This window comes from Macaca thibetana, chromosome 3 (assembly GCF_024542745.1).
Source record: "Macaca thibetana thibetana isolate TM-01 chromosome 3, ASM2454274v1, whole genome shotgun sequence".
Lineage (NCBI taxonomy): Eukaryota > Metazoa > Chordata > Mammalia > Primates > Cercopithecidae > Macaca > Macaca thibetana.
Window position 1 is genome coordinate 41773871 of NC_065580.1, and position 25505 is coordinate 41799375.

Sequence of the window (25505 nt, forward strand, 5' to 3'; positions counted from 1 at the left end):
CCAAGGGCTCTTCCACCCAGTTTGTGGTGAATGTTGCCTGGTCTGGGACTTCTCCTTCATGTCAGCAGGCTCCTCTTCTGACCCAGGGCAGGTCTATAAATGCTGTCCAAGAGCCTAGGCCTGGACTCAGGGACCTCTGCTTGTTGCTCTACCCCTACTGTGACTGACCTGTTGCCTAGGGTGCAAAACAAAGTCCCCTTTACCTTCCCCCTCTGCTTTTCTCAAACAGAAAGAGTCTTTCACCATTCCCACCACAGCTAAGAATGTGTTGAGTCACCCCTGAAGCCAGCACATCTCACAACCCAAGGCCCATAGCATTCTCCCGGGTTATCACTGGTAGTTATTCAGAGCCCAAGGGCTCGTTAGTCATCAGGTGATGAATCCTACCAGGACTGGTCCTTCCCTTCAAGGCAGCTATTCCCTTGAAATATCAAGAAATATCATCCAGGAGTTAGGGCCTGGAATGGGGGCCTCACAACTCTCCCTGGTGCCCTATCCTACTGTGGTGGAGCTGGTATCCAAGATGCAAAACAAAGTCCTTTTTACTCTTTGCTCTCCTCTCCTCTAAGCAGAAGGAAGGAGTCACTTTTGTTGCTGTGAGCTATGTGGCCTGGGGTTGGGGAAGGGATGGCTCAAGCACTCCCTTAACTGCAGTAACTGGTGTCTTCCTAGGTCAGGTGCCACCCTAGTTCACTGGCTCTAAACCCAGCCTAGCACTAGGAGTTGCCTAGGAATTGTAGTCCTGTACCCTAGACAGCCTTTCTAGTATACCTAGACCCCAGAGCACTTAAGCCTACAGTGGCGAGGCTTGCTGAGAAACTCATATTCCAACCGCCGGGATGGTGATTCATCTCTGGCTAGGGCTGGTCTAAATGCTCCCTCCCTGTGCAGGCGCTGGCTGAGCCCAGCATGGCTTTATTCTCTGCTGTGACAGGGCAGCACTGAGTTCAATGTAAAGTTTACCATTCGCTGTGCTCTTCCCTCCCCAAAGTGCACAAATTCTCTCCCTGCACCACACTGGCTGCTGCTGGGGAATGAGGGAGGGGTGGCATCGGCGATTCAAGACTGCCTTCCTCAATGTCTCTTTCCACAATATGAAGTTAAAATTAGGTACTGTGATTGCTCACCTGATTTTCGGTTCTTGTGATGGTGCTTTTCTGTGTGAAGATAGCTGTTAAAATTTGGTATTCCAGTGAGGGGGACGAATGGCATAGGCTTCTATTCTACCATCTTGCTCTGCCCTCATATAGTTTTTGAAGTTCAGGATTGTCAATTGAACAGTAGAGATAAACAGACCTAGTTTAAATCCCATCTCCACCACTTACTAAAATATGGTATTTAAACCTTCTAGGGCAAAGTGTTCTCATCTATAAATTGGAGATAATAATATTATCTACTCTATTAGCTGTAGTGAGGATTAAATGAGATATTAGCCATATAATATTTAACATAGTGCATGGCTGATAGTATACACTTTCTTTTTAAAGAAAACATATAAGCCAGGCACAGTGGCTCACATCTGTAATTCCTGTGCTGTGAAAAGTCGAGGCAGAAGGATCACCTGAGCCTAGGAGTTTAAGGTTACAATGAGCTACAAGAGTGCCAAGCACTATTATAGCTTGGCCAACAGAGAAAGATCCTGTCTCCAAAAGGAAAAGTAAAAGAAAACATACATACAATGGAATATTATTCAGTCATAAAAAGGAATAAGGTTCTGATACATGCTATAATATGGATGAAACTTGAAAACATTATGCTAAGTGACAAGAAAACATTATGCTTGAAAACATTGCTAAGTGATCAGACAAGAAAGGACAAATATTATATGATTCCACCTATAGGAGTACCTACAATAGGCAAATTCACAGAGACAGAGAGTAGAGGTTACCAGGGCATAAGGGGTAAAGGGGAATGGGGAGTTTCTGTACAATGGATACAAAGTTTCTGTTTGGCATGATGAAAAAGTTCTGGAAATGGATGACAGTGATGGCCGTACAGTATTGTGAATATACTTAATGCCACTAGAATTGTTATAATGGTAAATGTTATGTTATGTATATTTCACCACAATAAAGATAAAATTAAAAATGTTTTAAATGTGAACCATCATTTTTAACTTCCAAAAATCTGTAGGGAAGGTCTAAGACCTCATAAGATCATGTCCCCACAATTATAATTTGAATTATTTCTAGCCATACACCTTATCTTATACTTAGCCATACCAAAGTTCAACTCTCTTCCTTCTGTTCTCTCTCCTGGCATCTCAGACTTTTAAAACCTCTTTGTTAATTTCTTTTCACATATAAAAATCACTTGTTTAATACAACTGTGAATGCAAAGATTTAATATAAGTGCTTGATCTGTAAAAAATTTAGATTAATGTCAGTACCTCATACTGCGGAAGCCAACTACCGGTTTTCTTTTTTAAAAAGCAACTGTTCCAACTCTTCATTCCTGGTTTCTTAGTCAATTTCTAGATAAAATAAAGCATTTCCTCTAATCTTGTAGTGTATCTTTTTAAGAAACAGTTTGCGGGGGATGTGTGTGTGTTGGGATGTGTGTGGGGATGATAGGGCACAGCAGGGAAAAGGGAGACTTTGTCAAAGGTATTTTTTCTAATGTTAATAAGTTACATCTAATTGTTCCTCTTTTTTTTTTCAAATAGCTATTTATCATTTTATTAAACCAAACCTGATTGGTTGGCATGATTTCCCATTACGTAAATCATACTGTTCACCTCCAAATAGACTGTGTTTGTTTAAATGTTCAACAATTATACCATTCATTACAAATTCTATCTGCTTCCCTGACCTTGAAGTAAAAATGGACAATCTGTAATCAACAAGGACCTCCACTGGAATGCCTTGTGTGGATTGATTACACAGAAGTTATTTGTAATGATAAGACATACATTTCAGTCAGCCAATGGTAGAATATTAATGTGTGCTTGGAAAAATAAAGTTCTTTGTGAATATCATCTAGTATTCTGTTATCAAAAAGTATTCAAATTTTCTAATTTTGCAATTTTTACTATCAGAAAAAATTATGAACTATTAAACTTAATTCTATCCAAAGGAATGCAGTCTAAAATTTTCACTAGAAATCATTGGGCCAGCAGTTCACAAGACTGATTACAAATATTCATATATGTTCAACTTTAGAATACTGTCCATGAAAAGAACAGAGTGTAAGAACAACTGAACCCGATCACAAGATGCATTCATCATAGAAATTTACTGTATTGTACTATCCATTTACATGAGCAACTGAGGCACTTTATAGTAAGGAAAGAAATAACTGAGTAAATTCTCTTGGTCTTATAAAAAAAGAGGGCAGTGTACTGCAGTAGTTAAAAAATTGGATCATGGGTCTGGTTTAAGTCAGGTTTCCTAGGAAAGCATGAGATGAGTTTTCTTGTCCAAGTGATTTATTGGGCTGTACTCTCTAAAGAAGAAAAGTGAAGGAAGTAGGATAGGTCAGGAGAGGCAAGAATGTGGCTCAGTTAGAGACTAGTTTCAGTTTGATCCCACAGGAATGCTCTGGAGCACAAATTGCACCACAGAATTAGCCCTACCTTGAAGCAAGTGGTTAGTCCTTTATAACTCCCTATCATTGAGTCATTGGTCAGGATCTGCCGGTAGGAATTGGAAGAAACATAGTCTCTCAGAAGAGAGTAACTCTCTGAATTATCAGCCCACAGTCATATGAGCTGGAGGATGAAATGGACAGCAGGGTAAGGTAGATATAGCTGCACATCATCTTCTACAGGGCTTAATTGTTCTGGCTTTTAATCACCACATAGCTATTACCTATGTGACACTTGGTGAGTATGTAAGTTCTCTGGTCTTGGGTTCCTTATCTATAAAATTGAGGAGAATAACCCTTGTTTCTCAAGGTTATTTCAAGGATAAAAAGAAAATAATGCATAGGGCTGGTGCTGGTAAATGTGCTCAGTAAATAGATGCTTTACAAAATGCTAAATGGCTAGAAGGCAAGAATGATTTAATGAATGATATGGTTTTTTTTTCAATAAGACACTGTCCTTGGCAAAACTCCACAAGTAAGGAAATATTTTTGGGTTCCCTTCCAGTAGAGCATGACACAATAAAGACATTCTTGCCTATTTTTATAGATGTCTGTGCAAGTGCCTAGTCTCCAGCAACTCAGTGGTGGTACTTACTGAAAAAGCCCAAGTGGTGGGGTTGGTATGTGATTCTCATGACAGCAGCAGCCTCGCCAAGAAGATATGGAAGAATTTGCAGAAGTCATACCATTTAGCATAAGGGAACTAGAATGGAAAGAAAGTGAAAAATGGTTGAACCCTTGCAGTAGCTGACCAAATTTGTTTGTGAGGATATGAGACACTTTTTGGTGGTGGTTGGGCAGGCAGTAGTGGGTTAATACACAAGACTCAGATCCTGTAATAGTAAAGAGGGTTGGTGGTGAGCTACAGAATAATAGCAATAGGTGCCTAAGGACTACTGCTTTGTCATTTTTATTCATGTGATATATATTAGACTAGGTTAAAGATACAAGTACCGGTTCAGAGGTGACATCTGTGATTGGCATTAACTTGGGCCAGCTTGCCTAGAGCACTATTCTAGGGTATTAAAATATATCAAAGAATAAAACACAAATGCCTGCTACATGAGTTTATACTTAGCAGAAAATAAACATAATATATAAGCAAATAATACACTGTAATATGTTAGAAGGTGGTAATCACTATGAATTTTGGAAGTATATAGAGTAGGGTAGGGCATGCTGGAGAGTGAAGGTGGTAACCACTATGAATTTTGAAAGTATATGGAGTAGGGTAAGACATGCCAGAGGATGAAGGAGCAGTTTGCTGTATTAAATAGGATGGGCATGAGAGGCCTTACTGAGAAGGTAAGAGTTAAGCAGACACATGGAGAAGGTAAATGAATTAGTCTAGTGAAGATCACCAGGAGAGCATTTCAGACAGAAGGAACAGCTACAGCAAAGGACTTAAAATAGGAGAGAATCTAGCATGTTTAAGGAAAAGAGAAAGAGGAGTGAGCAAAGTGGATAGTGGTATGAAATGAGGTCATACCTCATACAAGGGTAACAAGACGAAGAGGAATGAATGAAATAGGGGGATTAAAAGTAGAGGGATGCTTTGCATGGTTGTTGCTGACCCTCCTTTTGTGGTCTGGCTCCTGCTCTCCATACCTGCCAGATTGGAATAAGCTACCACTGTTCACTTCTTGAATGTCATCTATTGCCTGCAATTACCTCTTGTTGTGCCTTTCCTGGAACAAACTTAGCACTCTCTCCCCCATCTCCTAGTGCTAAATCCTACTTAACTTTGGGGTATTCTTAGGATTTTCCTACAACTAGGATATTTTTCTTCTTAGCCTTTTCACCTCACCCTTTTCTACCTCACCTTCACCACCATGACCACCACCACCCTTGCACCCTCCCCTGATCCAAGAGCCTGTTATTTTTTTAAGAGACAGGATCTAGCTCTGTCACTTAGGCTGGAGTGCAGTGGCACAATCATAGCTTACTGTAACCTCAAACTCCAGAGCTGAAGTGATCCTTCTGCCTCAGCCTCCCAGTGAGCTGAGATTACAGATATGAGCCACTACACCCAGCCCCAAGAGTCGTCTTCTGTTGTATGCATTCCCATGCTACTGAGTGGATCCTGCCATCAGACTCTTAAGGCCATTCCCATTAAAATATAACTAAGTTTAACAAGGCTTTTATGTTTCTTATAGGTATCTTCAACCAGCACATAACAACTCACCTTTGTTATCTAAAAAAGTAGAGAATTTTATGGAATGACTATAATCTGAAAGACGATGTTTAAAGCATAGTAAAGACATTTACAACACAATATTCCTTCTTTGTCTTTCTCAAAGCCTAGTTTGGTGTCAAGAAATATTTGTTGAACAATTGTGGAACAAAACAGACCTGGTTGCAAATCCAAGCTCAAATTTAGTGATTCTAGGCAAGGTAATTAAATTTCCTGACCCCATTAGGCTGCAAAATCAGCCTAACATGTAATTCTCAGCGTGATTTTCAGACTTAAATAAAATAGCATGAAAAGGCCCCACATTTTATAGGTGCTTAATGGTCATTCCATTTGCATCTTAAATATACCTTCCTCTTTGTGTTGCTGCTTTCAGTTTACCTTGCTCACAATACTCAGCAAGAACCTATGAAGCTTCAGAAAATCTATTCTTTAGTTCATTACAGTTTAATAAATCACATAAGTCTGTTCAACCTGGGCTACAAGAACATAAGAAAAGTGTTGGCCATAAAGTCAAGTCAGAGCAAGGAGACAGCTGCTCCTCTTTCCCAAAATATAATAAATACCATTCAATTAGCCCCTTTTGAAGATGTTTGTTATCCATATAACGAATTATGAGAGACACATTTCTAAAATTTTTCTCAGATGTCAAAAACATCATATCTATATTACCATTTTATTTTAAAGTGACAATTCCAAACATGGTTTTAAACCAAACACATGCAGCTTATAATGAGCTTAAATTACTGTGTGCATAGAAATAAACATAAACTTTTCTAAACAAAAATGATATGTGCCAGTGGTCATTTTCTTCAGGTTCATAAAAACTGTTTTAAGAGCATTCTATGGCAGCAATAACTGCATAAATCCATTTTCTAGAGTTAAGTTGACATTTTCTACAACCTTGAAACACTGAAAAATGAAAGCTATTTTGACATGGTAGCAAACAATCAAGTCTACTAAAGATAAATAATCATCTCATTTTGTTTATTTACAAAACATTGTAGAAATGTTAAAATTGGGGCCTTACTTCCTGGTAGACCCTCGCCATCTTAGAACTCCTGGGTCTGTAGAGGCAAGTGACCTCAGGCCAAGCCCTGTAGGTCAGACTCCATCATGGGTCCCAGATTGGGAGGAAGTGGCTTCTCCACTCTTGACTATTAGGAAGGCTGCAGGCAGAACTCCTAGGTCTATGAGTGACCAGCTAGTGGCACAAGGCTGGAACTGCATGCCCTTTCCCCTTACTCCTGTTCACCAGACTCTCTAGTTTACAGGTTTTTATTACCTACTTCCCCTTACTGTTGCCCCTGGATCCTTGGGTTCAGAATATCTCTACTGCTTTGTGCTTAGAGCAGTAAAATGTAGTGCAATGAAAAACAATGTGGAACCTTTGAATTAGAATATCTGGCCTTTCAATTCCATTGAAGGGTCCTTGATTTAGGGCAAGTTGTTTTAATCTATCCAAATTTCAATGCCTTCACCTGTTGATATGGTTTGGCTCTGTGTCCCCACCCACATATCATCTTGTAGCTCCCATAATTCCCACATATTGTGGAAGGGACCCTGTGGGAGATAACTGAATCATGGGGGTGGGTTTTTCCCATGCTGTTCTCATGACAGTGAATAAGTTTCACAAGATCTGATGGTTTAAAAATGGGAATTTCCCCTGCACAAGCTCTCTCTTTGCCTGCTGCCATCCATATAAGAGGTGACTTGCTCCTCCTTGCCTTCTGCCATGACTGTGAGGCCTCCCCAGCCATGTGGAACTGTAAGTCCATTAAACCTCTTTCTCTGCCCGGTCTCAGGTATGTATTTATCAGCTGCATGAAAATGAACTAACACATCTGTAAAATGGAGATTATAGCCCCACCTGTCACTGAGTTGTTTGTGATAAATTGACATAGTTCACATCTCTCCCAAAATGGAATATGCCCTTTAAGTTTGGAAAGGCACCCTATTAATTACTGACAGAATATCAGGAATATCATCAAATCTTGATGAATAAAATAAAGTAGATATAACACATTTCTAGAAAGATTACTTATACTATTTATACCCTGGCATTTGAAGTACTTTTTATTTAGAACAGTAGTAAAAATGGATAAGGAAAGTGAACGATGATGGAAAACCAGACCAAGAAAATTCCTTGAGCTTTTTTGAATACCTTAATCAAATTGAATTGTTAGAAATACAAGAATACCTTATTCCCACTGGTACTCAAAGTCTCTGAATAAGCAATTCTGATAAAGATGAGTGAGGAGCAAGATGAAAAAAATGAAGAGTGATATGAATTGCAAGAAAAAAATGTGTGAAGAGATCTAAGTAAATTGCTTATTTGGGCTGCTGAAATAAATCCACTTTTTAACAGGAGCGCACCATAATCCACCAGATGTCCATAGAAAAAACTGAAAATCATGAACTGAAGGCATGTTTCTAGCCTTACTATAGTGCGAAGACTACTTTCTGAAAAAGCCAATCATGTGAACAACACTAGGGACAAAGATGAATATACCCTTCTTCATCGAGCAGTCTACAATGGACACTTAGATATCATCCATGAGGTGACTGCACAAGGGGCAGATGTTCATCCAGTGACTGTGGATAGCTGGATACCCCCGTACAACGCTTGTAAGTGTAATAACACTAGAGTGGCTTCTTTCTTCCTTCCACATGATGCAGCTATGAATGCCCAAACAAAAGGCCTCTGAACTCCGTTGCATCTTGCTTCTGGGAACAAAGATAGCAAAGATACCCTAGGACTCCTCCTGATGAACCCTTACATCAAACCAGGTCTGAAAAACAACTTGGAAGAAACAACATTTGATATCACCAAGAGGATAAGTATCTATTACTACCTCTTTAAAACTGTGGAAGGCTGTACAAATTTTTCACCTCAATCTTAACAAGTACATAACCCTCTTACTTGAGGGTAGAGGGTGAGAGGAGGGTGAGGGTTGAAAACTACCTATCAGGTATGACTACACTCAATACCTAGGTGACAAAATTATCTGCATATCAAACCCCAGTGACATGCAATTTTTTCACCTCAATCTTAACAAGTAAGTAACCCTCTTACTTGAGGGTGGAGGGTGAAAGGAGGGTGAGGGTTGAAAACTACCTATTAGGTATGACTGCACTCAATACCTAGGTGACAAAATTATCTGTATATCAAACCCCAGTGACATGCAATTTACCCATATAACAAACCTGCACATGTACCCCTCCACCAAAATAATAGTTGAAAAATTAAAGGGAAAAAAACCAATCTGGATAGAAACAAAAAGCATAAATATAAATATTCAAGAAAAATAAGCTATAGCAAAAAATAAATTTTAAAAAATCAAAATATGAAAAAATATGAAAAAACTTAATAAAAATGACTTAATTTTATTATAAGAAACAAACTCATGATTAATTCCAACAGAAAAAAATACTTGACATGAATCATATCTGTGAGTTTTTAATTTCAAAAAATAACAACAAAATATACATTACTTCCTGCATATAATTTATAATTACTCAGGGTAATGCATTTTATAAAATAGAGCTATATAAATGTTTCAGAAATTCTACTAACCAAGAGAACTAGCTTTCATAAAATATGGTATCTCAGAGACCATTGTTAAGATATTAAGAAACATTAAACGTAGAGTTTTAAAGTTTTAAACCTTTGCCTTGGTGAGAAAATTTGTAACGTTAACATTTGTTTCAATTCTTCTGCAATTTAATTAATATTTATCCTAAAGTAAAGACATCTATACTGGCAGGTATCTAAGGAAGTACAAATGGTCTGGTTCTATGTAAATCTAGGTTTAAGTCCCAGAACTTTTTGATACAAGCTTGATCTCATATTCCCAAATTATCAAATGCAAATAATCACATCTACCTCTCTCTATTTCTCAAAGGATTTATGAGGAAATCAGAAGTATATAATATGTATGAAAATACTTAGAATTATTTGAAAGGGTGACTTTACAAATTTGAATTAACCATGTGGTTTATTATTATTGGCATAATTAGAAAGAATAAGAGAAATAGCACACATTTATGTAGTTTTATCATTAGGTAATGCACTGCCTATTATAATAAATATATCATTCATGAGAATGTAAGGAAGTTATATGGAAGATCACTCACATGAGACGGCTCAGTGTTAAATCTGTCTGTGGCTTTATTTCTATACTACAGTAGAGTGGCTGAGAAGAGAGTCGATTCTGGAGACAGACAGACCACCTGAATTGATTTCTGGTTCTACATTATTTAGTTGTGTGATCATGGTCAAATTTCTTAACTTCTCACTGTCTTAGTTCCTCATTTGCAAAATGGTAATAAACAAAAGTACCACTTTGATAGGGTTTTCACAAGAAAGACATGAATTTGTGGCAGTCACTGTTGGCTGTCTAATTCAAAACCCATTCTCAACCTTCTTTTCCTTTCTCCTATTCTGCTATAAAGGCAGAAAAAAATGTAATACATGATTTCCCTACCTCCCTTGCAACTAGGAGTGCTAAGTAATAGTGCCAGCAGAGGAGACCTAAGCAGAAATCTGTTGGAGCTTCTAGGAAAGCTTTGGTTTTCCTGATAAAAAGAGACAGATGTATCCAGGTCCATCCTTTCCTTCCTTTTTCTTGTCTTTAACACAAACATGCTTCCTGGACCTGGGAGTGACATCTTGCAACCAAGAGGATGAGGCCAAGAGAGCAATGTAGATGCTATGAGAAACCACTGTGCCACTGAACCAATGCCAGTTTCCACACTCCTTTTAACATGAAAAGCAATGAACCATAGGTTTTTAAGTGACCAATACTGAATACTGTCACTTGTAGCTAGAAGTATTCCTTAACTGATAGAGTTAATATATGTAAAATGTTTGGAAATTGTTCTTAGTCACTGTAAATGCTCAATAAATTTTAGTTATTAGTATTATTTTCCAGTTAATGACATTTTGATATTACAATTGATATTACATTTGATATTACAATTGAATTTGAATAAGTGATATATATTTGTCTAATTTATGTATTCTTTCTTATAATTTCAACATAGAGCTATGTTATTTAAAATTCATTGTATTTTATACACATGATAAATGATTCTCTCTTGTAGTGAATAAGCTGTCTAAAAGCCCATTTTTTGCTATCTACTTTAATTCAAGAGCCCATTAAATCTGTTGAGTTCTTTTTGGTTTTCATCAATATATTAGAATTTTAAACTGTTCTATAGTGAAGCAAGTTTTGGAAATGATGTTCTAAAATTTCATTAGTTACCTTTTAATCCATTTTTTAAAACTTATAATTTTGCAATGTTTTTAACACTAACATGTTCATGCATTTATGTGTTATTGCTCTTCCCCAGCAATCTATTGGGACTACAGTTTACAAAATATAATTTTTTGTTGGAGTAAAGGTTAGCATAGTCTTAAGACACTCTTCTACCATACCTATATGCAATGTAGTAGGGTATACATTAAAAATCTAGGAAGAAAAAAAAATGAGATAAAAGTAAACAAGTTCCCTAGTTATTCAAACAATAAATAGACATAAAATCAAAGAAAATTATTCCAGGAAACAGATCATTCAAATTGTGAATCTATATATCACTCTACACTTACATTCATTTTAGAGTTTAATTAGCACTGTTTACATTATAAAGTCCAAACTGATACTCTTAATTTCAATATTTGACCTCCTCCCCCACACAAATACATCCCTACTTTTCCACCGCTTTCCCCCGACGAAGTAAATGCAACAATTCACCCAATTGTTCAGGCTTAAAATTCGGATGTCATCCCTGACCAGCCTTTCCCTATCATCCCACTTCCAATGTATTAGTGAATCTTAATTGCTATCTCTACAAAATGTATAAATCCTGAATCTGACATCTAGCCACCTCCACAGATAACCACTAGAGACTCAGTTTCCTACATCATCCTTTCACAACCATTTTCATCCATGGACTCCATACTAGAATATTTGAAGAAACAAAACAAGACGAACATTTTCATTTACCACTACTTCCTTGTAGTATATTAGTTAATGCTTCTTAGCCAAAATCCATCTTCATCATTTTCTGATAAATTTTTTCCTCTTTGTTTAAGAATTTGTTTTGTTCTCTGACCTAACCATATTCCTTAAAGAAGAAAATAAATCCAGAAAAGAAGCCAGTCCTGTTTTCACAGCTTCCGTGTTCCTACTAGATTTAGACTTGTTGTCTGATATCTTTCTTCCACAACCTTTTCCAATCTTGGCTATATATTAAAATCACCAGAGGAACATTGAGAAATATCAACTCCTGGACTCTACTCTCAAAGATGTTGACATACAGTACATGGTTTCAACTGGGGTTGACTAGAATTATCTCCAGGGAATTCTAAGCAGCAGATAAGGTTGAGAACCTAGACTGTTATATTAGACTCTTAACTGGTGCTCCTGATTCTACGCTTGCTCCCATAAATACAGTCTCTTCTCCTTGTAGCTAGAGTTACCTTTTAAAATGGTAAATCAGAGCCTTGAAACTTTCTATCACAATAACAATAAAACCTCAAAGAGGCCTTCTCTGAAATTCCTATTTTAATTCTGATTTGCTTCCATTATTCTCTATCTCATTTACCTGGTTAATTTTTCTGTGTAGAATTTATCATTACCTAGTATTTAATTATGTATTTATTAATTTATCTTGCTAGACTATAAACATTTGGAGGTCAAGGATCTTGCCTTGTCTTCCTCACAACTTTATTCCTGATGCCTAAACAATATAGTAGCAGCATAGTAACTATTTGTGGAATCAATTAATGCTATATTTTAAAAAGCAGTTGCTAATCTTTCCCCTTGACTATCTTGTGCACATAATTTCTAATAATTGAAAAAAATTGATTTACCATTTTTATGCCTCTAAAATTATCTCCAAAAGAGACAATTAATCCCACTATATCTCAGTCAAAATTAAGAATTCAGGATCCCAACAGAACTTTTTCAAACTATTGAAAATAAGAATTGCAAAAATATGATAACATTAACTTTAAAACTAATTCCCCGCAAAATCCACCATCATCATTTGTAATATTAAAACAAACTACTAGCTAATCATTGCATATTGTCTGAGTGAAAGCTTGAAAGTTTAAAAAACAAACTCAGGAACTAGGAAGAAGAGCCTAAATCTGAGTAATATTTATTACTGTGATACAGCTGGTTTCTCACCCTCTTTGTTTTACCAGTTTCCTGTCATCAGTGAACCAAGCAGAACACTGAAGTCATTAACCCAGTGTGTAGGTGGCATTCTGACCCACTCCAGGAAATCGTCTTGGGGGAATTCCCAAATCTCTTCAGACAAAACCAAATTACTGATTTCTTATCTGGCCAGGAATAAAGCTTGTGATTTACCTGTAAATGAATCATAGCTCATTCCAAGTCTGATTTACTAGTCCGAAGATGAAATCTCCTTTGGAAAGGAATGTTTCCCTCTACAGAGAGTAAAACAAATGGTGGAAACAAGTATTCCCCTAGGGAGAGAGTGCTTCTGTGAGCATTATACTTTCCAAGTAACATCTGAGCACCACTATGAGGCCCAACAGTCTGGTGTTAGTTTAGAAAGTTCCACATCTACGACCTTGGGCAGTTGATATGACCTTCCTTTTCCTCAGTTTCCTCATCTATAAAATGGAGATAGTATTTACCTTAAAAAGCTATAGTGAGAATTATATGAATTAGTGACTACAAAGTGTTTAGAAAAGTGTCAAGGCACATGGAAGTGCTATTTAAGTATTGGTAATCACTAGCCTGGTGCAGTGACTCACGCCTATAATCCCACCACTTCCGGAGGCTGAGGCAGGAGGATCATTTCAGACCAGAAGTTTGAGATCAGCCTGGGCAATGCAACGAGACTCCATCTCAACAAAATTTAAAATTAGCCTGCATAGTGGCATACACCCAGCTACTCAGGAGGCTGAGGTGGGAGGATTGCTTGAGCCCAGGAGGTTGAGGCTGCAGTGAACAGTGTTCATGCCACTGCACTCCAGCCTGGGCAGCACAGTGAGACCCTGTCAAAAAACAAACAAACAAAAATCGCTAAAAGCATGGACTGCAGAGCCAACTGTTTCCTGTCTTCCTGGGTAGATAATATTGGGCAGATAACATTACCTTTCTGTGCCTCTAATTCCTTCTGTAAAATTGAGATAGCATATACCTCAATAGGACTGTGTGAGTATTGTGACTTAATATAAGAAAAGTCCATAAAATGAATTTATTATCATTATTATTGCTGTGATTGTTATCTTAGACTACGATTCAGTGAAAGATTTTTGAAGCATTGATCTCTTCCATGTCTCCTGCTTCTTTAGTTACTATTTCTTAGGCCCTTGAAGTCATCCCTTTCCTTTAGTGGCTTCCTAAAGAAATAATCAATCCCCAAAACAAGAAAAGTTCATTATTACCTACCTTCTGAAGTTTACTTCTACCATTTCAGCCATCTCAGCCGCAGCCTAGTTCTGAGCCCTTGCTGGAGAGCACACCCACAACCATCTAATCTTTGACAATCCTGACAAAACCAAGCAATGGGGAAAGGATTCCCTAGTTAATAAATGGTGTTGGGAAAACTGGCTAGCCAAATGTAGAAAGCTGAAACTGGATCCCTTCCTTACACATTATACAAAAATTAATTCAAGATGGATTAAAGACTTAAATGTTAGACCTAAAATCATAAAAACCCTAGAAGAAAACTCAGGAAATACCATTCAGGACATAGGCATGGGCAAGGACTTCATGTCTAAAACATCAAAAGCAAAGGTAACAAAAGCCAAAATTGACAAATGGGATCTCATTAAACTAAAGAGCTTCTGCAGAGCAAAAGAAACTACCATCAGAGTGAAGAGGCAACCTACAGAAAGGGAGAAAATTTTTGCAATCTACCCATCTGACAAAGGGCTAAAATCCAGACTCTACAAAGAACGTAAACAAATTTACAAGAAAAAATCAAACAACCCCATCAAAAAGTGGGCAAAGGATATGAACAGATACTTCTCAAAAGACATTTATGCAGCCAACAGACACATGAAAAAATGCTCAGCATCACTCGCCATCAGAGAAATGCAAATCAAAACCACAATAAGATACCATCTCACACCAGTTAGAATGGCAATCATTAAAAAGTCAGGAAACAACAGGTGCTGGACAGGATGTGGAGAAATAGGAACACTTTTAGACTGTTGGTGGGACTGTAAACTAGTTCAACTATTGTGGAAGACAGTGTGGCGATTTCTCAAGGATCTAGAACTAGAAATACCATTTGACCCAGCCATCCCATTACTGGGTATATACCCAAAGGATTATAAATCATGCTGCTTTAAGGACACATGCACACGTATGTTTATTCTGGCACTATTCACAATAGCAAAGACTTGGAATCAACCCAAATGTCTATCAATGATAGACAGGATTAAGAAAATGTGGCACATATACACCATGGAATACTATGCAGCCATAAGAAAGGATGAGTTTGTGTCCTTTGTAGGGACATGGATGAAGCTGGAAACCATCATTCTCAGCAAACTATCGCAAGGATGGAAAACCAAACACCGCATGTTCTCACTCATAGGTGGGAATTGAACAATGAGAACACTTGCGCACAGGATGGGGAACATCACACACCAGGGCCTGTCGTGGGGTTAGGGGATGGGGGAGGGATAGCATTAGGAGATATACCTAATGTAAATGACGAGTTAATGGGTGCAGCACACCAACATGGCACATGTATACATATGTAACAAACCTGCACGTTGTACACATGTACCCTAGAACTTAAAGTATAATAATTGAAAATAATAATTAAAAAAACAGGAAAAAAAAAACAAATAGTCCCTAAGAATATATTCTTGACCCTCTCATCTTATCCTATCCCTTCTCCTTTGATAACATTATTACTTTAATATGTCCATTATTACTTCTTAGGAAGATGACTTCTAAAGCTGGATAGCCCAGGCCTCTCTGGGGAACTTTGGACCTTAACTGGACATGGATGTTCCTTAGCTTTTTAGATGTGTCTCTGCAGAACAAAGCTTACCTGTTTCCTCAAACTTTTCCTCCTTCTTCTTCTTGTCTTATCAGCTTTGACTCCCCTCTCCTGTTCATCCTTTATATCCAGTCACCAAATCCTATTTATTTTTTTTTTTCAGCTTAAAATTTTAATTTATTCAGTTCATTTAAGAGTTAAGTGTACTCTTGGGGTTGGATTACATCACTGTAACATGAAAATGAGAAATGTTGGCTGGTCTTTTGAACACACAATATATAAACTTGAGAGTAGTTAATTGCTTAGTATTATCCACTATTTTGATTTGGAAACAGAGAAAATAAGTATTCAGCAAGGGGGCAAGGCATGTAAAAAGCCAAAGAGGAGACAAAATATATTTTGACTTCAATAATGCATGCCAGTCCAGGCTTGTTCCTGGAGGCTTATTGAGTGTTGAATTCTTTGCTTGGTGCCTAGAAGTGTTTTTTTGTTTTGTTTTGTTTTTTTCTTCCCAACTTTTATTTTAAGTTCAGGGCTACATATGCAAGATGTGCAGGTTACAGAGGTAAACATGTGCCATGGGGGTTTGCTACACAGATCATCTCATCACCTAGGTATGAAGCTCAGCATCCATTAGCTAGTCTTCCTGATGCTTTCCCTCCTCCCAACCCCCACCCTGTGACAGGCCCCAGTATATGTTGTTCCCACTTGTGTCCACATGTTCTCATCATTCAGCTCCCACTTATAAGTAAGAACATGCAGCATTTGGTTTCCTGTTTTTGCATTAGCTTGCTGAGGATAATGGCTTCCACCTCCATCCATGTCCCTGAAAAGGACATGATCTCATTCCTTTTTATGGCTGCATAATATTCCATGGCATATATGTACCACATTTTCTTTATCCAGTCTATCATTGATGGGCATTTGGGTTGATTCCATGTCTTTGCTATTGTGAACACTGCTGCAATGAACATACATGTGCCCATATCTTTATGAAGGAATGATTTATGGTCCTTTGGGTGTATACCCAGTAATGGGATTACTGGGTCAAATCCTATTTCTGCCTCTAGATCTTTCAGGAATCACCACAGTGTCTTCCACAATGGTTAAACTAATTTACACTCCCACAAACAGTGTAAAAGAATTTATTTTTCCCCACAACCTCACCAGCATGTTGTTTTTTACTTTTTAATAACTGCCATTCTGACTGGCTGACATGATATCTCATTGTAGTTTTGATCTGCATTTCTCTAATGGTCAGTGATGAGCTTTTTTTCCTTCTGTTTGTCGACCTTGGTAATATTCCTCTCCACTGCCAGGAAAGCTCTATTTTTCCACTCTTATATGGCTTGTTATTTAGGACTCTGCACAGGTCTGACTACCCTATCTAAAATCTACCTCTTACATTGAGACAGACCTTATTCCAAACCTATTACTTCATTTAGTCCTCATAACAATTCTATTTGGTGGGTACTATCATCACCTCCCTTCTACAGATAAGTTAGCTCATACCCAGATAGATGCTAAGTAAATTGCCCAAGGGCACACAGCTACAGCTAGTGACTCCTCCTGGAAACACCAAAGTGGTTTGATTCCAGAAACTGAGCACACTTGTTTCTTTTGAAGCACTTACAATCCGCAATAGTGTTTTTGTTTCCTTGCACATTGTCTAACTCTACTTATTAAAGTGAGCTCCATGAGGCTCCATGGTTTATCTTTGACGTTGTCTCCCCAAACCCAGTTGCACTTGGCTGTACTAAGTAATCCCTAGCATTTATTGAATGAATGCATTGAGAAAGACAGATGTGGCCCCCAAATAGCTAAATTACTTAAAAATACTTACCTCTGAGTCTCTGAAGTACATAATTTCAAAATCTTTTATCAAAGAATCTGCAAGAAAAAAAACAGCAAAAGCTTTCAAATAATAGTGCATGGCTATTATCTTGAGATACATATAATATGCCCTGTTTCGTGGTAGATCTACTTTTCTTTGGTGGGGAAGAAAATCACTGTCTTACCAGCATCTAGAAGTTCTACCGTCTAGAACCTTTCTACATTTCTACCATGTAGAAAGATGAGTTTGAGCTTGGGCCACTTCCACCTGGAGCTGTTTGAATTATTTGCTCTCTGACCATTTAAGTCATTTCTTTCTTTCTGGCTCTTTGGATCCACTGTACCCAGAAACCCCCTCCTTTCATATTTTCCTCTAGGACATCTACACTACATAGCGGGGAAGTGTTTTGATGGTCTGAAGCTTCTAAATCTAAGGTGAGATCTAAGATCACATGAAATGAAAAAGAAGAATTCTTTGCGGCAGTATTTTCTCCTGGCTCCTTTGTCGGCCTCTACTTGTGTAAGGGCTTCTTGAATGTCTGAGTGGTGCTCCTGAGCGAGGTGCTCCGAGGAAGATTCCGTCTCCCAGGGGATACAGATTTAACAGACGTTTGGCAGGGGGGCAGATGAAAAGGATGGCGGGGAAAGTCTAGTCTTACTTGCCATTAAATCCTAGTGTGCTCCTGCCACATGTAAGGCATTCTTTGCCGAGCAAGAATTTCATCAAGCAAATACTTTAAAGAGGTCGAAAGGTAAGTCTCTGAGAGGAACTGGAAGTGCCAGCAGGAGCCTGGCGCACGAACTTCATCACCAGTGTTAGACACGCCAGGTTTTCACCTCAGGAAGCCTCAAGGTTAGGGACGGGGTAGGTAGGTGAGCAGCGGGCCGCTGTGCGCCTGCGCTGGAAGGCTCCAGACCCGAGCACTTGCACGTCGCTGCTTCCCGCGCATCCCTTCGGACGCCCCACCCCGGTGCGCATGCGCATGGAGAACTGAAGGACGCGCGTTGCTCACAGGAAGCTGCCTTGGCTAGCATGGCGGCGGGAGGGCTACGCGGCCTGCCAGTGGCCGGCGGAGGGGAGAGTAGCGAGAGCGAGGATGACGGCTGGGAGATTGGGTATCTCGACCGGACGTCTCAGGTAGCAGAGGAGGCCTTGTCTTGACCACACCTGGTTTCGGCCTTCCCTGGCCCTCGAAGGCGAGGCCCAGCCTGGTGAAACCTCTCACTTCCTCGCATGTATTTCCCTTTTTCTCAGTGGAAATACGGGCGTTTGTAGTTAGGCAAACCCGCACAAATTTCCTCCTGTTCCCCAACTGTGGTTACCACCAAATACGCTTCTTTAGATCGTTGTAGCTCTTCACTTGGGTTTGGATCCATCATTACCTATTCCCTTGAAAGATAATTTTCGACACGAATTCTTTTCAAACTTTGTATCTCGGTCAAAATAAAGCCAAGAAAAAAACCTATGTACTTAACCAAACATTATTGTTTCCTGATGAGGTGGAAACAAAACTATATATAACAAGAATTTTTTAAAACTGTTCACTTTTCTAGAAATTGAAAGGGCTGTTACCCATTGAGGAAAAGAAAGAAAAATTTAAGAAAGCAATGACCATCGGAGATGTTTCATTGGTCCAGGAGCTCCTAGATTCTGGTGAGAGATAAGGACAGTTTCACCTGAACACAACTGTCTTAAGTTTGCAAGGATTCCTTATTTTTAAAAGATTTATGTTGCTTTTCTAATGGAAACACAACAAATGTTAATATAAATTATCATAATATCCTGCATAATCTTCGTTGACTCTGAGTCCTGCCTGTCTTATTTTCTTACTCTCTCCTTACATTTGGAATGCCACCCTATTTATCTTCCATCAGTTCTTCCACCTCCTTCAAGCAAGAGGCCTACTCTAATCCTGTCCCACTCTGATCATTCTTAATTTTCTCTTCATTTACTCTGCTGTAATGTTGTATGTTTCTTTTTTCTTTTCTTTTCTTTTCTTTTCTTTTCTTTTCTTTGGGTGGTGGGGGGTGAGGGGGAATGTTGTCTCACTCTGTGGCCCAGGCTGGAGTGTAGTGGCGCGATCTTGGCTCACTGCAACCTCCACCTTCCGGGTTCAAGTGATTCTCCTGCCTCAGCCTCCTGAGTAGCTGAGACTCCAAGCGTGTGCCACCACGCCCGGCTAATTTTTTTTTTTAATAGAGATGGGGTTTCACCATGTTAGCCACTATGGTCTCGATCTCCTGACCTCGTGATCTGCCTGCTTCAGCCTCCCAAAGTGCTGGGATTACAGGCATGAGCCACCGTGCCCTGCCTGTTGTATGTTTCTTAAGAATTGGTTCGAGTACATTTTAGTTTTTCTCGTTACAGTTTTTTGTTTTGTGCTGGTGGAATGAGGCCTGAGCTAGGAATCAGAATAAGTATATGGATAATTTCTTCCAGCTTATTGCCTACTCTGGTTTCTTGGAAGAGGCATTTAAGCTTTGAGAGCATCAATTTTCATTTGGAGGGGATGGAGCGTCGCTCTGTCGCCCTGCTGGAGTGCAATGGCACCATCTTGGCTCATTGCAGCCTCCATCTGGGGGCCGGGCTTCAAGCGATTCTCCCACCTCAACCTCCCGAGTAGTGGGGACTAAAAGCACCTGTCGCCAAGCCCAGCTAATTTTGGTAATTTTAGTAGACACGAGGGTTTCACCACGTCAGCCAGGCTGGTCTCGAAATACTGACCTCAAGTAATCACCCACCTTGGCCTTCCAAAGTGCTGAGATCTCAGGCATGAGCCGCCACACCCAGCCAGAGAGCATCAGTTTCTTTATGTAAAGCATCATAATTCTGTCCTGGGCTTCATGACTTTTTTTGTGTGTGTGGATTAAATGAAAAAAAAATTTTAATTACCTTGACATAGAAATGTAAATTATTGATTATAATGATTGAAATTACTCAAAGGAATAACAAGCATTTACTTTAGGTTGGTGCAAAAGTAATTGTGGTTTTTGCCATTGTAGATACAAAACATTCACACACAAGGTAGTTAGATGTGATTATATGTAGCATAATGTTTTTATTCTATGCTAGAATCAATGCATAGTTTACTGAAAAGTAAATAATTTTGAAAACAAGACAGATCTAGGTTTGATTACTAACTGTGCCACTTGATGACTTTGTAACCTTTACTAAATTACCAAATCTTCCTAAGTTTCAATTTCTGTCCGTTTTAAAATGAGGATTATTATATCAAAGTGTTGTTGGCAAGGGGGAAGATTAAAATACACTTTTAAAGGACTTAGAACACATAGGAATTATGTAAACATTAGCTGTTATTCGTGTAAGATATGAGAAGGATCTGTATGACTTTTTGGACAGTGGAACTTGAGTTTGTAATTGAAAAATGAAATTGAATAAACTCTGAATAAGTAGAAAGAGGCCTGAATACCTAATGTTAATATATGTATAGTGTACATAGCATGGGGTGGAATAAGCAGAGATTTGTTTTAGAAAAGAAAATTTGCCTTAGGAGTAATGGGACTAGGTACAGTTAACATGATAGAGGCTTTTGAAGGATTAAGACTTGATATGATTGATGGGCAGGTTAGAGGTTTACAGTCTCTTGAACAGAGCCTGCTGCTAAGTAGTTATTTAGTCAACCATTTGAAATTTGTTTTTAATTACAAAAATTTTTAAAGTTCATTTTTAAAAGCCAGTAATAGAAATGTAGGTAGAAGTAGAAAGATTTCTTTACCATTGTCCTCACTCTCGTTCCCCTTACTGCTGATGCCTCACTTTCACAGGTTAACTCCTGTTTTAGGGTATTTCCTTCCAGATGTCATTATGTAACTGTTTTTTAAAATATTGTTAATTTTTTGCCTTTCAAAGTCATTGTTGTTCTTGAAACATGTTTCTGCACCGATTGAAAACTCTAAAAATAAAAGCACATTTTGAGTCAACCACTTTTAACCATTTGAAGATGTCTCCAGTTTTTGTTCTGTGTACTATCATTTCAATTTTCTTTAAAGTATGACATATTTTAGACATTCAGAAAAGAAAGGTACCCCCTCTGGAGATAACTACTTTTCTATAGTTGATGTTTATCATTCTTATGAGTATCTTTATACTTTTACTATATCCCTAAACAATATAGTATTACTTTGAATGTTTTTGAGCTCTGTAAATATACGGTGTTCATCTTTTTGAAACCTACTTTTTTTTGCACTATGCCTGGAACATAATATGTGCTTAGTAATTTATGTTAAATATTAGAGGTTAAACATTAAGTTAGAATTTTAGTAAGAATTTTATACTATAATGCCACATTTGCTGCTTTTTTTTTTTTAGACGAAGTCTCGCTCTGTTGCCCAGGCTGGAGTGCAGTGACATGATTTCAGCTCACTGCAAGCTCTGCCCCCTGGGTTCACGCCATTCTCCTGCCTCAGCCTCCCGAGTAGCTGGGACTACAGGCGCCTGCCTCCGTGCCTGTCTAATTTTTTTTTTTTTTTTTTTTTTGTATTTTTAGTAGAGACAGGGTTTCACTGTGCTAGCCAAGATGGTCTCGTTTGCCTGACCTCATGATCCACCCACCTCCGCCTCCCAAAGTGCTGGGATTACAGGCCTGAGCCACCGCACCTGGCCTTTGCTTCTTTTTCTTCACATCTTTTCCTTTCTATCTTTGCTATCACAGTTTGAGCAGTACTCTCAGTAAATTGAGAAAACAATGATCTTTTCTCTGATCTCATTGATATGCTTTCAATTGAAGCAGTTTAAAGAGGAAGACTTGTTAGAGAAGACAAGTAGGGCTAGCAGTATATGTCTATACTAAGATGGTTTAATGTTTTCTCCCAATGATTATTATGTACCTTATATCAATTAAAATTAGACAATTAGATATTAGACATATGTAGTCGTTCAGTGACCCAGTGTTTATACAGTCAAAAAAGTGACACCCCCACCCCCCACCAAGTCTGCATTTCTTCTGTGATGTGACCTTAATCTGTGCGCATAGGACATTTTATAGCCAAAGACAATAGAACCTGTAAATTACAAGGTATTAAAGGCAGGCCCACCTTCAGTGGTGTTTCACATGCAAGTTTTCCTTCTTTGAAACAGAAAAATGTTGTTTCCTTGCGATTAGCAAATATTTCATAGATTTAAGAGAAAGATTGCTACTTAAGTCATGATCTCTTGGCCAGAACCAGTGACTCACACCTGTAATCCCAGCACTTTGGGAGGCTTAAGGTGGGAGAATTGCTTGAGGCCAAGGGTTTGAGACCAGCCGTGGCAACATAGTGAGATTCCACCACTACAAAAAAAAAAAAAAATTATCCCGGCATAGTGGCACGTGCCTATAGTCGGAGCTAGTTGGGAGGTTGAGTATGCTGTAAGCCATAATCATGCCACTGTGCTCCAGCCTGGGTGACAGAGTGAGATCCCATCTAAAAAAGAACAACAAACAAAAACAAAACTTACTTTCAGTACCTGATATCTCCTTTTATTTTAGCTCACTGCTTGTCATTCGATTGTCCAAGATAGAACTTGATAGTCATTTTTAATTTGTTCTTTTCCATCATACCTCCTCCTCAAAGTAATTTTAAATTCTGATGACCCTATCTTTGAAATGTCCTTTTGTTTTCCTTCCTTTCTCTCTCCACTGCCCTTTCTCTGATTTTCTTATAAACTTCCTGCCTTATAACTAGTTTCCTTGCTTCCTGTCCCATTTTCAATAGTGGTATCTGTGTTGTCTTTATAATACATATGTAATGATGTCATTTTCTGGATCAAAAACAGAGTCTGCATTTCTTAAGAGAGCTTTCATAATCTAACCTTAACCTATCTTTTTAGCTTCATGTTTTATAAGTCACCCATGGGTAAGTTTAGTGTTAGGAGTAAAGTTAAAGGTTTTTGAGGGATATATGTGGTATTTTCAACCATAGAGATAATTGATATTGCCCAGGGATAATATTCTAATTTAAAAGGCATTTTACCTCTGTGAAACCTTTCCCAGCTCCCCTAGAGAAAAAAAGGTAGCATGTAAAAACCTGTTATAATATATACATACTCAGTTACATATTATATGATTAAACATCAGTCAGATCAGTCTTTTGGAACGTAGTGCCTGTAGCGAAACTGAACTTAGCAAATTGTATTAACGTCCCAATAGAATTATTTTCTATTTTTTGGAAGCCATTATTACCAAAACTTCCCGTGGTGGAATAAAGTACTTGATGTACGTCACTTTACACAGTACTTTAAGCATATAAGGTGGCTGATTTTTTTCTTTGGTGGTAGTGGGCTTTTAAAAGCTTGTTTTTATATTGACAGGCATTAGTGTAGATTCCACCTTTCAGTATGGATGGACTCCCCTTATGTATGCTGCTAGTGTTGCCAATGCAGAACTGGTTCGAGTCCTTCTGGACAGAGGTGCTAATGCAAGCTTTGAGAAGGGTAAGATGTTTCAGATAACTTAAATGATTATGTTTACTGTGATTCCTTGATTTCCAAGTAGCTATTATATGAAGTGAAAAAAAACTAAAGCAGTTTGAAGTAACCTTTCTATTTATTATATTATGTAAATAGTATACAAAATCAAATGAGAAGCCATACATATTCTGAAAAACTCTTTCCAAAAACATAAATTCCAGTTACAGTATCTTTATAACTGGTTGTTATTATATACCTTTAACTTTAAGGTTTTGGTTGCTTTTAAAGGAAAAATTCTTTGAAAGAAACATTAAAAAGCTTGTAATTTAGTGGCAAATTACTTGAAAATCAGTCTGGAATTTTAAACTAAACTCCAAATTACATCACTTAAAGTTGTTTCAAAGATAGTTCATGAAATCCATCTTTGTCCTTGTTACTAAATAATTTCCATTCAGTAGTACTTTGAGTGTTAGAAGAACAAGAGTATATGAGCAAATCGAGTTTAATTATTACATTGAATTCCTGATTACTTATTTTTAACATATTTTCAATAGACAACTAAATTTGCTTCATAATTTCAGGTATAGGTTTCATTTTAGAATTGATTTTTACATTAATTTTATACCTACAATTTTATTCTTTTTTCTCATTTATATAGTTTACATAAATTTCTGTCTTAACAGTTTCATGTTTAATTTTTTCTGTTAGGTTTTTCTTTTTATGGTATCATTTAAAAATATCACTTGGCCAGGCATAGTGGCCCATGCTTATAATCCTAGCCCTAGCACTTTGGGAGTCCTTGGCAAGAGGATCACTTGAACCCAGGAGTTCAGGATCTGCCTGGACAACATAGTGAGACTTTGTCTCTGCTAAAAATAAAGAAATATTAGCCGGAGGTGGTGGCACACACTTATAACCTCACCTACTCAGAAGGCTGAGGCAGGAGGACTGCTTGAACCCAGGAGTTTGAGGTTGCAGTAAGTTATGATCATGCTGCTGCACTCCAGCCTGGACAACAGAGTGAGACACTGTCTCAAAAAAAGAAAAATTACTCAATGAAAGCTATGCTTAGGAATGAGGTTTTCAAAAGTGTATAAAATATTCTCAAAAAATTAATAATTGTTATTTTTATACTTCTCCCTCCTTGTAATCAGAGGGATACTTAGAGTTATAAAATATATTTTTCACAGAATGTACATAAAAGTTCCTTTATGTGTCCCACAATAACCCTATCACATACAAAGGGCAGATATTAGGTTCTTATCTGTATATTAGATCTAATGAGATGTTAAGACATCACAGGAGTTACAGTTTCTCAGTGGCAGTACTGGGACTAGAATATGCTCTGTCAATATTGAGCCACTAATGTGAATCATAGCTGTGGTGACCTGTTTTGAAGTTTTAATTCAAAATAGGTGTTTTTTGTGTTTAATTTACTCTAATCTTTGCTGACACCATGAGAGCCAAGGGAAGAAGAGTTTTAGG

At 38.0% G+C, this 25505-nt stretch overlaps 2 protein-coding genes and 1 pseudogene across 2 annotated transcripts in view; 2 read left to right on the forward strand and 1 right to left on the reverse strand.

The window, feature by feature from the left end:
• Positions 1–25505, reverse strand: part of LSM8 (LSM8 homolog, U6 small nuclear RNA associated) — a 765242-nt gene that overhangs the window by 734626 nt on the left and 5111 nt on the right. The window lies entirely within an intron of this gene.
• On the forward strand, positions 4294–8679 carry LOC126951197 (ankyrin repeat domain-containing protein 49-like; annotated as a pseudogene).
• The window catches only part of ASZ1 (ankyrin repeat, SAM and basic leucine zipper domain containing 1), a 64130-nt gene continuing 57212 nt past the window's right edge, over positions 18588–25505 (forward strand). The window contains exons 1-3 of the mRNA XM_050785106.1: positions 18588–18749; positions 19166–19265; positions 23922–24044. Of these exons, the coding sequence (XP_050641063.1) occupies positions 18645–18749; positions 19166–19265; positions 23922–24044 (328 nt within the window). The 5' untranslated portion in view covers positions 18588–18644. The remainder of the gene's footprint in view (positions 18750–19165; positions 19266–23921; positions 24045–25505) is intronic.